The sequence below is a fragment of the Lytechinus pictus genome, chromosome 10 (genome assembly GCF_037042905.1).
Source record: "Lytechinus pictus isolate F3 Inbred chromosome 10, Lp3.0, whole genome shotgun sequence".
Lineage (NCBI taxonomy): Eukaryota > Metazoa > Echinodermata > Echinoidea > Temnopleuroida > Toxopneustidae > Lytechinus > Lytechinus pictus.
The window spans coordinates 28,147,654-28,160,312 of record NC_087254.1 but is presented as its reverse complement, the minus strand read 5'-3'; the positions used below and the strand labels follow the sequence as shown (position 1 = coordinate 28,160,312).

General features: G+C 38.8%; 1 protein-coding gene across 7 annotated transcripts in view; it reads left to right on the top strand.

Annotated features, from left to right (window-relative positions):
* The window catches only part of LOC129269404 (uncharacterized), a 52,626-nt gene extending 40,207 nt beyond the window's left edge, over positions 1–12,419 (top strand). For all 7 annotated transcript variants that reach the window (XM_054906900.2, XM_064105719.1, XM_064105718.1 and 4 more), the window contains exon 16: positions 9,256–12,419. In XM_054906900.2, the coding sequence (XP_054762875.2) occupies positions 9,256–9,945 (690 nt within the window). In that variant the 3' untranslated portion in view covers positions 9,946–12,419. The remainder of the gene's footprint in view (positions 1–9,255) is intronic.
* The last annotated feature ends 240 nt before the right edge of the window (positions 12,420–12,659 follow it).

Here is a 12,659-nt window from a genome sequence, read left to right as displayed (position 1 = left end):
TGGCCCTCTTTGCGTGCCATAGTCTGATGGATTTTTCCACTCGCCTTCATATTTTAAAAGATATTTGGCAAAGAAGTGACGTCCGAGGGTCATCTTATCTGTTGTTCTTCCCCTTGACCCCTTGTTATGAAATGAGACAAAAATGGAAGTTGGTTCACCGCTCCTACACATTGAATAGTCAAACTTTGTGAGTGTATGCCTTGAAACAATTCACTTAACAATGTTTTAAGAAAATATTTATTTCAAGATGGCATCATCTTAAAGATTTTGAGTTGGCATTTCTCAATATATCTTTTAAACCAGAAAGTTTCCTTGAATCACAGGACAGGCTATGAACAGGGACAAATGCCTGCCAAAATAACAACTCTTTTGATGCCTCCGCTCATAGTTGAATGGGGTGTAGGTTTTCAGGTTGTTACACTGTAGTCTGTGGGCCTATCCTTGTCACAGGAAAAATGACAAAGGCCAGCTAGAAATTACTTCTCAGCTCGAAGAGAGCCTTTATTCTTTTCTCTTCGTATTCATGGCCTTTGCAAAGGCTCCAAAAATAAAAGAAAAACAAGCATTGGCAAAACATAAAACACCAATATGTAATTCTCAAGTTTTCATATGACAACTAACCCCCATTTTAAGCGAACAATTAATCATGATCAATTTTCTTCAACTTTTGAGAATTACACTTGCAATATAACCTGAATAACAGGTGCATGTTTGAAACAACCTTCTTGAACAACATGGAAAAATGACCTGACTAACCTTGTGTTATAAACATATGTACAAACATCTTTATGACCAAAATCACTTAATGAAATGTCAAGAAATTCCTAAAGGAAGTTCCTAAACTCCTTTTACATGCACTTCATATAGATAACACGTTATCAACATCATCACATTTTAAAACAACCATCTTTTCTTTTGGTGATATATGTATATATATGGAATGACTTCTTCCAAGTTTATCACTGAAACACAAAACATAACAATATCAATAACATGAAATATCTTAAGCACATCTGACCAGTTTTCTCTAGTGTTCCTCTTAGGATACTCTGAACCTAATACATCATTTACATGACTCCAAATAATAGTACAGTGCAAGTCTCCCGGATCCTGCGGGAGAATACTGGATTTCTATCCAATCTCCCGTTCTCCCGACCCCATGCCAAAATCTCCCGGATAATCAGGATTTTTAGCTGTTAAATTGTAAAATTCATACAAACGACTGTTTTACGAGTCTAGCATGCTCAACTCCCTAACACCCACGTGGAACCTCCTTATCACATTTTCATTTTACCCAGTAACTTTTACCAGTTTTTGTATAATTGTACATTGATTTCCAATGTAAATGAAGATAATTTTACTGAACGACTGGTAAAGTAGTCTAACAAGCCATTTTATTTCCGGGTTCTGCAATGTGTGATGAAAACACTTCAGCGGTACTCCATGCACATGGCCCCCGATGCGCCCCGGCGCGGCTCCAGCCGGCCGCGCTGCGCCAGGAAGCTACGAGAAGGGAAGTTCACGAGCGCTGCGAGGCATTTTTCGTAAGCTTGTGTGCGCTTTATTCGAGCTGAAACTGTGGATCAACGATGGGATTAACAAGTGGATTACTTTTACACCCCGACTTTCAGTTTCAGGAATAATTTTATTGACAATCCTGAAGAACCAGAAGCAAAGTGGAGATTTTTTTGCCTACTTTCACTTCGGTTGATCGGATTCGAACATTTTCTCTTTCGTGAGTGAGCTAGCCTGGCGCTGGCTGAGCTGTGCTTGTCCCGATTCATCCACACTACAATCGCATCGCCAGTGACCATGGAGATCATGGAGATGGAGTCATCCAAGACCAAGATGACAAAATACTTTTCGAAGTATAAAGTTAATTTTCAAGCGGAATGGGACTGTGTGACAATTTTCACAGGAATCCCTCAGAGACTTTAAGCAGTCCACATATAAAGCTCATTTACCATGTTAAATGTTTACCACGACTGCAGCCCCTTCCCCCTGGCTCTGGCCAATTAAAGGTATTTTCATGTTGAATGCATTCTTTAATTTTATGAATTATGTAAAAAATCTACTGTTTTGCCTGAAGTGTATACTTAGTCAATGACAATTCATGAATTCTCTCTAATGTGCATTTAATCTATCGGAAATTTTTTTCAATGGTTTAGACAGCTGTCAGTTACTATCAAATGTTGTTTCTTAATGTGTTTTGCTACCCAAAACTCCCATCCGTGGGACAACGTTCCGCCGCTCCCTCACATAATCATACATCCGCGAAATCTACTGGATTCTATCTTTCCAATGTTGGCAGCTCTGCATATAGTACTATCTTTTTTCAACGCAATAACGTGCCTGATTTCGATTTGCTTCCCCAATTAATCAACACATAAAATGGTTATAAGCATGTATTTCCTTTTTGTAACCTAAAAATTGACATCATGGAACTGTCACATGCAACATTACCACAAGATAATTCAAAGCATACATAATAACATTAGTTCACTGTAATGTAAGTGAACCAGAAAACCAACCTAACATGTATGACTACCAAATAAAAGGAATATCCTAAACATGATCCAATGTCCTCATGGCAGATTCCACTGACAGTCCTTAGAAACGCTGTTAAATGGCAATGAAGTTAGTATATATTAGCATCACTAGGAAGAACATAGTCTTGAATCATATAGGCACCCGCAGTAACTAAAGTCCAAGTTGGGGCATTAATCAACATCCATTATCTTTACTGTCCATTGGTTTATCCTCTTCCGAAGCACATTAATAAGTTAATTTTCCACTATGTTGGTGTAGTCAAAAATTTGTGTCCACATTGAAGATTATATATTTAACGAACGGCATCCAAGGCAACTATGTTGAACTGTCCATTGTCCTCATTGCAATGTTCATTTTACACAAAGTTCCAAGAATCACCATTTGCAGATGTAGGCTTTAAAATAATGATTTGCAAAGTCCAAAGAATTTTGTAGCCAGTTTCACAGTTAATATGTTTGAGAGTTCTCCAATGTAAATCTTCATTCTGAAGTTTAGGACGGACATGTGCATACATGAACAAGACATAATAAATATGAATTTCAACATGGATTAAAATGACCCATATCACAAACCGACATTGTCTACAAAAAAAAACTGCAATACAGTTGTAATAAAGAAATGCTTTTTCTTTGCATTTTTATAAGAAAAATGCTCTTAAAAGCAGTAATGTATATCCTATCACAAAATGAAATGAATCTGCAATATGACATGCAAATAACAAAAAGTATAACATCTTGGTAAACCTTATACATTAGCATAGATATAGAACAAAATATGAAATGCAGCACACAATTTCTGGTCAAATCCACCCAACATTTGTGGAGGCTTTCTACAATTTACATCCTGCTCATAAAATCTGCTGCGACCTTATCTTGACCCCTTACTGATACAAGCCTAAACCTGTAGTCTTGGAGCATCATGCTCCACCTCATGATTCTTTTGTTCTCAAGCTTCTTTGCTTGAATATACACCAATGGTTTATGGTCTGTATGTACCTCAAACTCACGTCCACATAGATAATAATCAAACTTCTTGATTGCCCATACAATTGCTAAGCACTCTTTCTCTATTGTTGAGTAATTCTCTTTCCTAGATAATAGTTTCTTACTCTCGTACGCGATTGGAAACTCTTCTGCTGAATGTTCTTGCATTAATACGGCACCTACACCCCTGTCAGATGCATCTACCTTCAATACAACTAACTGATCAAAACAAGGAAGATGAAGTATTGGACGTGTCACTAGACACTCCTTCAATTTCCTGAATGCCTTTTCTTCATATTCTCCCCACTTAACCTCATTTGGTTTACCTTTTACTTTCAAATCTGTCAAAGGCAGAGCAATCTCAGCATAATTTGGAATATAGTCTCTATAATACCCCGTAAGACCTAAGAATGATCGTACCTGTTTCTTAGTCAGAGGCCTTGGTGACTCGCCAACCTTCTTTTTTAGCCTACTACTGGTTTGGATAATACCATCCCAAAGACTATGCCCCAGGAACTCAATGGTATCAAATCCCAACGCACATTTGGATGGACGCGCAGCTAAGTTAACCTCGTGCAATCTTTGCAACACCTGTCTGATTGTCGCTATGTGCTCTTCCCAACTCTCTGTGTGTATTAGAACATCATCTATATAATGAACTACATTGGGAATACCTTGCAATATATTACGCATCATCTTGTTAAACTGTGCTCCTGCTGTTACTAAACCAAATGGCATGTATTTGAACCTATATTGCCCACTATGGGTAATAAATGCAGTCTTGTCTTTGTCACTGTCCCTCATGGGGATTTGCCAGTAACCCTTCGTCATATCAAGTTTACTGAAATACTTGCTCTGCGCCAATCTACCAAACAGATTTTTGGGGTCGGGTATGGGTTCTGGATTGAACACGGTAATGTTGTTCAGACGCCGAAAGTCAATATAAAACCTATTAGACCTGTCCGGTTTCTTTATCATAACTATGGGATGACCATATGGGGAATCTGCATGCTCAATAATTCCCATCCACAGCATTGTGTCTATTTCTTTTTCTACACTCTCTTGCACTGCCTGAGGCACCTTATATGGGGGAGAACGAATTGGTTCGTCACTCGTTAAGTGCAACTTGCACTCTGCTGCGCTTGTTTTCTTTGGTACATCAGTGAAAACATCCTGATATTCAAACAACAGATCAGATATCTCTCTCCTACGATCTTCTTCAAGAGTCTCATTCACCTTGACATGCTCTACAAACTCTTCCTGCTGCATATATAGATGGCATCACTTGTATCTCGGCACCATCAACATCACAACTATCTTCCTCACACTCCAGCTCAGAATCATCACACAGGTTCTTACTCCCTGTATCAACATCAAAGCAACCAGCCATTGACATGTTAACCTCCTTTCTTGGAAAGTATTTCCTTCCCTTTATCCCCCACTCTTATGCACCAGTTAATTATGCCTTTCTTTGTAACCTGTTTGACCCGCCTCTCACTAATTCTCTTGTTATTCATCTCTTCCTCACACTTGCAATCACTGTTTTGTTCCAGATCCTGTTTGATGTTGCCTGCCCAATTGTCTTAATCCCTCACAGCTTAAAGTCTTTTACTAGCCTTCCTTACACTGACTTCCCTTTGTGTCTGCCTACTCCTTTGCTTTCATCCCCTTCTCCAACCTGATTGGTCATCACAACTCTCTAATGCCCTTTTTGTCTCCTTGTTTCTAGTGTTGCTGTTGCATGTCTATGGTCTATATTATGTTTGTTCCACGTTATATGTTTGTCATTTTGCCTCCGACGAAGATTCTCCTAGGATCAAAAGCTTAGGCCCCTTTTGACTCTCTAAAGTATTTCTTCAACAGATTAATGTGATATGTTTTGGAAACACCATCTACATCTACAATGTAGTCATAGTCATACTTCACACCAACCACAGGGAATGGACCCATCCACTTCAACAACAGCTTATTCTGATTAGTGGGAAGCAAGATCAACACCTGATCTCCAATACTCAAATTCCTGTTTCTAGCATTCCTGTCATAATACTTCTTGTACTTTCCTGCAGCACCTTTCAATGCTTCTTGAAGCTAGCTCCCATGACTTGACTAATCTCTCTCGAAGCTCTATGACATATTCATACTCATCTTTCAACTCTGGTGTTACCTCATCATTTGTCCATATTTCACGTAACACATCCATGGGACCACGAACATTCCTCCCATATAACAACTCAAATGGGGAATACCCAAGGCTAGAACTAGGGGTCTCACTTAATGCAAAGAGGAGTGCTAGTAAATATCTATCCCACTCACGCGGTTCATCTGCACACAACCGTCGCAGCGCATTCTTCACTAGACCATTATACCTCTCCACTAAACCGTTGCATATCGGATGATACCTAGAACTAGTGACCTGTCTAATTGACAACAGTCTTGACACCTCCGTCATCAGACTTGAAACAAACTGTGGACCTAAATCCGACATGACCTCATTTGGTATTCTTACCCTACTATATATGCTAAGAAGTGCTTCAGCCACTTCTACAGTTGTGATAATCTTTAACGGAATAGCTTCAACATACCTGGTTGCGTAATCAACCACTGTCAAAATATGGGTATGACCTCTCTCTGACCTCCTAAGCGGTCCTGCTAAGTCTATAGCTATTCTCTGAAACGGTACACCGATGATCGGCATTCGACCTAGTGTCGCCTTTGATACTCTACCCTTACTGACCATCATTTGGCAAATGTCACAGGATCTACAAAAGTTAGCTACATCTACCGACATTCCTGGCCAAAAGAACTGACTTTTTATCTTAGCCATAGTATTGTTAATTCCTATATGTCCTTCCATCAGAGACTCATGTGCCACTTTCATGACCTTCTCTCTTTGTGACTTAGGTAGAACTACACACTTATCACCTACCCCAATTTTAGGATTGTTTGCATCTCTTCTCTGCCTGAACAAACAATCTCCCTCACATACAAACATGTATCTCGATTTTTCATCCCTGCCTACTTTATTCCACAACGAACGCAATGAAGGATCATCCTTCTGTTCCTGAATGAAAACTGCTGGTTCTGCACAGGGGCTAGGACTTCCTGTTTTCAAACCCTTGAGCGGTTTGACCTTGATCTCCTTTTGAGATCGAGTTTCAACTGCCATCACCCTTGGATTATTCTCATTCACCTCAGAGAAATTTCCAACCTCCTTTTCAACTCTATTGTTTTCATTCGCACTTCGTCATGTCTATCAGGGTTTTCATTACTCATTGTTCTCTCATCCTCATTTTGGTCAACATTACCACTAGTAACATGTTCCTCACTGCTCTCATTCCCATCACCGAGGATATTCTGGTTTTTGGTGAAGGGATCTTTAGGTTCACGTGCACCCCTAATGTTTCCTATAACAAGGTCGCACAAAGCATACACAAAGCATCTATCTCCCCGACATAATAAGGAGTGTCTACATTCAACCTCGCCACCGGAAATTCTCGAATTGTGCCATCTATTAATACCACCAATTGTTTGTAACCTGTAAGTTGACCTTCCGAAATCAATGAAGACTTCACCACACAAGTGGTGCACCTGGAATTACTAAGGACCGACACAACTTTATTCCCCTGCACCAGTTTCCCTGAAACAATAGGCAGGTCTTTCATGACAGCTCCCAAATTTTCATATGCCATGCCTGCTTTCACCTGCAAACAAATAGCCGACAAACCAAGCTGTAAAGTGTTGAGCTTAAGATCTGATGATTTCATAGAACTAGATTTAATCCGATTTCCTGTATCATCTAGGCCTACATCATTCCCAACTGACTGTATGATGTCTTTATCCTCCTCTTTATCCTCTTCCCTTTGCGGAGAAATGTCTGACCCATGATCATCGACCAGTAGCATACCCTGCGCGGCATACAACTGTTCGCGCAACGGACATTCTTTCTTAAAATGTCCCTGGCTACCACATACATAGCAACCCTTAGTATTGTTGCCTGTATTCTGTGCCTGTATTCTGTGTTTTCCCAGCCTTACCACAACTCATAGGTCTATGTACTTCTGAACCCTTGACATTGGAATTTCCTTTAGTCATAGCTACCTGAGTGGGACTAACACTACCTTGTGTACCTGTTGGCTTGAATCCACCTGATTTACGCAATGTACTTAATGTATGTAAACCATGAGCTCCTACATAAACCATAGCTCTATACATTGTCCTTCTCTGATAAATAATTCGATTTCCTTAGGGCAGCACTGCATGAATTGCTTCCTCAAAATCAAATTGAAGAGTGAGTCAAAATTATCTTGAGTACCCGACAACTTTACCCATCTCTGTAGATCTTTTGTGATAAAGAATAGATCTGAAATCTCTCCAAGAAAACTGATTCAACCGTAGAACAGAATTCTTATTTGGGGCCTAACGGTAGCTTAAAAAATCCAAGACAAAACGAAAGTCAACACTCTGCTGTCTTGATTGTACTCCGTAGATCTGGACATGCAAATTGAACCAAATCTGCCAAAGACAGTTCCCAAACTTCATCGAAGTATATAAAAACCTGTGTGCCTAAACCTGGATTATTCCTAAAATCCACACACATATCCTATACCGGTCATTTAAATCACCACAGCCCTTGTAGTTGTACAAAACCCGTACACCCGCTGTATCTAAATGCCAACGGACACTTCAATGCATACCCGAACTGAAATTTACTGCCCCCGTTATCTACACGTACACCCGGCATACATTCTCGCACACCGCTACCGTACACATGATCCCCGTCCCGTTGCAAGAGACGCAACACATCATACCCGGGATTACACAGCAAAATCACTCTTTTCGCAAGTTCCCGTCTCTATTACAACCTTACAAAACACACACACCGTAAAATAGATAATAAACCTTCATTACGGTGGTGTTTCATACGAGAAATAATTTCTAGTCCTGGTAGGGTCGCCATAAATTGTCACAGGAAAAATGACAAAGGCCAGCTAGAAATTACTTCTCGGCTCAAAGAGAGCGTTTTTCTTTTCTTTTCATATTCATGGCCTTCGCAAAGGCTCCAAATATAACAGAAAAAACAAGCATCGGCAAATCATAAAACACCAATATGTAATTCTCAAGTTTTCATATGACAATCCTGTTCTTATGGCCACAACCACTGATGAACAATTCAAGGGATCAAGTTCAAACTTAGTCCAAGTCTGCCTGTGGTAGTGACAATGATCTGATTAGATTTTTGGGTCACAAGGTCACAGAGGTCATTGTTTAAAAATTTTAGAATTTAGGTGGATTTCTGATCTGGCAAAAGCAGGGCCACGAACTACCACTGCATGCATTCTAGAATCACTCAACTTTAATTGTGTCAGATGTGATCCAAATACTCTTCTTTTTCTTATGTGCACCACGGAATAGAATATTTCTAGATAGACAGTGCTATGTAAATGCCTATAACCAAGTGCAGTTTTTCCATATTTTGATAACATTGATTCATGGACAATGATCCATGATCCCAGAAGCTTATCCGGGTATCATTGAATTGTTATTATTCAAAGTGATTTAATTGTTATGTCAATGATTCATTATTTTTTAAATAAAAAGACATGAAAGTTGTGCTCCTTTTTTCCAATTCACCCAGAACAATTGATTGATAGTCATTTGGTTGGATTCTCTTTGAATTTGTTGTGTGATTGATGTCACACCTGGAATTTATGTTTTTTTACAGCAACAAGAAGGGAAGCTGCGTAGTGAGTTGGGAATTGTGGAGAAAGCCCTTGCAGAATGTAGGAATAAGAGCAATAAGCTGGAGCAACAGCTGCGTATGACAACCATAACTGCCTCTGCTTCAAGATTATCCCCTCAAGAACTTCAGCAGCATCAACTGCAGCAACAGCAGCAGCAGTTAAATCAGCAACTGGCGCAGCGTCAAATACAACAACAAAGGAATCCACAGCAACCGCAGCAGCAGCAGCAGCAGCAGCAAGGCCAGTTACAAGTGCAGCAGAAACAGGATATGACAAAATCACAGAAACATCCTGCACCATTGCCCGACATGAAGACTACATTGGACCTCCCTCGTACAATTCTCTTTACCCCTCTGCCAATCAGACCTCTCCTAGAGATCAAGCACTCCCAAGAGGGTATTGTCCTCTCCTGGAAGGCAGACCCTGCAGGAGGTGCATCCAAAGTTGAAGTCATGCGTTACCTACTCTATGCCTACCAGGAATCTGAATCCGCCACTCCTAGCACAGACCTTTGGAAGAAGATAGGTGCCGTAGATGCACTTCCGTTACCCATGGCATGCACACTCACCCATTTCAAAGCTGGCAGTATGTATCACTTTGCTGTATGTGCCATCAGTAAGCACAAGAGACCTGGGGCATTTAGTAACATTGGCAGTATCAACCTCCCTTGAGCTGCTTGATTTTTCCTTCTGGCCCAATCGCTTCCAAACACTGCATCATCTACTGTCAGTTTTCTGAGTGACAAGCATTTCTTTATCTGTAAATTATGTTGTCATCATTACAATATATTCATGAATTTCTGTATTTATAAATAATGTCTGAAGTGACAATTTCTTGTTTTCTATGTATACATATATATGTGCATTCTGTTTCCTTTTAGTTTGATTTTTAATATCTTTTCATTGTTTTTATTTTGTATTTTGTTTTTAATTTCTTCACATGCCTTCAATTTTTCACCAGAATTTGTTTTGTTGTTTAACCAATGTCAATCTTTCTAGATGATGTCCAGCATGTGCACACCCCATATATTAATAGCATGCTTCTATGAATAAGATTTTACTTAAAAATTCAATAAATCTCTTGTATTTTTTTTTAGCTTTCCAGTACTTGTTATTCATTCAGATTCCTTTTTAAATGCAGAGCTACATTTAAAGACATTTGCAGCTTTTCACACAACATGAATGAAAAACCTTTCAATTTTTATTTAAATGTACTTCTTGTACTTGACAAAATGTCCACTGTTTGATCTACTGATTGAACACCCTTTACTGTGATGTATCTGTGTATATTAGTAATGTAAATTAAAATAAATGATTCCATAATTGTAGTTTCTCTGCTCTGTGAATCAAGATGCTCTTTGTGGTATTGTTGATAGTCAGTTCTCATCTAATTCTTTGTACTGGTGTCAAATCAGTAGATGCTTGGCTCTGAAATGACATTGGAAACTGTTGCATTCTATTCAAATATGGTCAGCTTCAGTTTAGTCTCTCTTTGATAGTGTCCAGTGGGATCAAATTAATAGAGGAGGTAGTGGTTGCTGGATCACAGAACACAGGAAGGGCAGGCTACAATAGCTTGCCTTTCCTCCAATCAGTTGCTTGATGGGATTGTCCTGGTACCTCTAATTCTTCTTGATAGGTTGGAGTTAAACTCAGTGGCCCGTATTCTGAAGTCAGGTTTAACTTAAACTCAGGTTTAAAGTTGTAGTTTAATTATGGGAAGCCAAAAGTATCAAAATCTTTATTAAGTTGTATGTTTCTTGTGTTTACTGTGCTCTTTCCTGATTCATCGATGGTGAAGACAATCATCTATTTATACTTCCTAGACAATCATGAATGATTTGAGAGCCAAGTGAGCTGAAGTATGATATCTCTACTGTTCGTGATTTGTGTAACAATTGGCTATCCATACTTAAACCACAACTTTAAACCTGAGTTTAAGTTAAACCTGCTATCAGAATACGGGCCAGTGACTTGGAGGAAACCTGACATAAATTGGTCAATCAGCAATGGCATACTTCTACAATCCTCTGTGTGCTCAATGTTCTCTGGAGTGCTTAGTGTTCTCTGGAGTGCCAGTAAAGCTGGTTACCTTTTGTAGAGGCTCTGGAATACTCACAAGCTTACATTCCCTTCCATTTCTTTGTGTCCTCAAAGACTGTTCCAGTGCTACTGATGCTAGGCACCTCATTTAGAGGCTCTTGAACACTCCTGGCTAACATTCATTGTCTAAGAGTGTTCCAGTGCTGCTGATGTGAGACACTTTATTTAGCGGCACAGCCGGCACTCGAACACTGCAACCTAACAACAGATATGACGAGCAAGCTATTGTGGGTTAAGAGTGGTATGCCCCTCCTATTCTTTTTGAGCAAATAGTGTTCCAATGCTACTGCTTAATAACTTGGAGACTTGACAATAAGACAAACTGTACATCCCTTTAACAGAGATGTAAGAAGTGCTTGCATATATTTTGTATTGGTAGTTAATATGCATAATATGAAAATTAAGCAGTGGGCAGCTCACCATTTTTGACCAAGCCTTTCAGAGTCAAAGTCTACACTGGCCAAAGAGGAGAAAATTGTTGATTATCGTGACAACCCTTTGTATGTATTACCTAACATCACACCATCATTTCCCAGCATGTGGACCATGATGATATTCATTCATGTTGACCTGATTATCTCTTCCTTTTATGTAGATATGTATGCTTGATTTGTGAAATTAACATTCTCTTAATTTGTAGGTTTTTACTGTTACTCGAAGCCTATATATGTGATGATTTGTTAGTTAGTTTGTACATAACTCGTTCCAGCACAAAGCCAATGTAGAAATGAGAGATGAACATGAATTGTGAAATAAAATGAAATTTGTGCCAGGTAATTAGAGGAGAAATTGGTAATGTATATACTGTAAGTACCTATGTTGTGTATGCATGCAAGTGGATATACATGTTTGTTGTTATTCAATTGTTATAAATCTGTTTTTTTAATGATTATTTTAAGACATTTTGGGCCAGTTCAAGTTAATGCATAAATTTCATTTTGGCTGAATCTTACTCTGTATTCTTATAATGAATTAGTGTCTTTTTTATTTCTTATTTAGTAAAATACTTGCAAATTTACAATTTAGTTTGAATACAAGATTTATTTAAGTCAAGAGCATGTTTTATTTTAAAATAGGGGGAGATGATTCTCACAGACATGGTTTTTCTTAACTAGGGGAAATTATCCAGATATTTACCATTCTTAGTTGTTGATTCTATTTGAATTTCCTGTTTTTTCTTGGTATTTTTATTTTTCACACCATGAGTGATATTTCACTTCTATTTTATAATAAAGTTATGGTCATTTTCAGTAAGGATGGTTGTGAGGTCTGCTTTATGATTG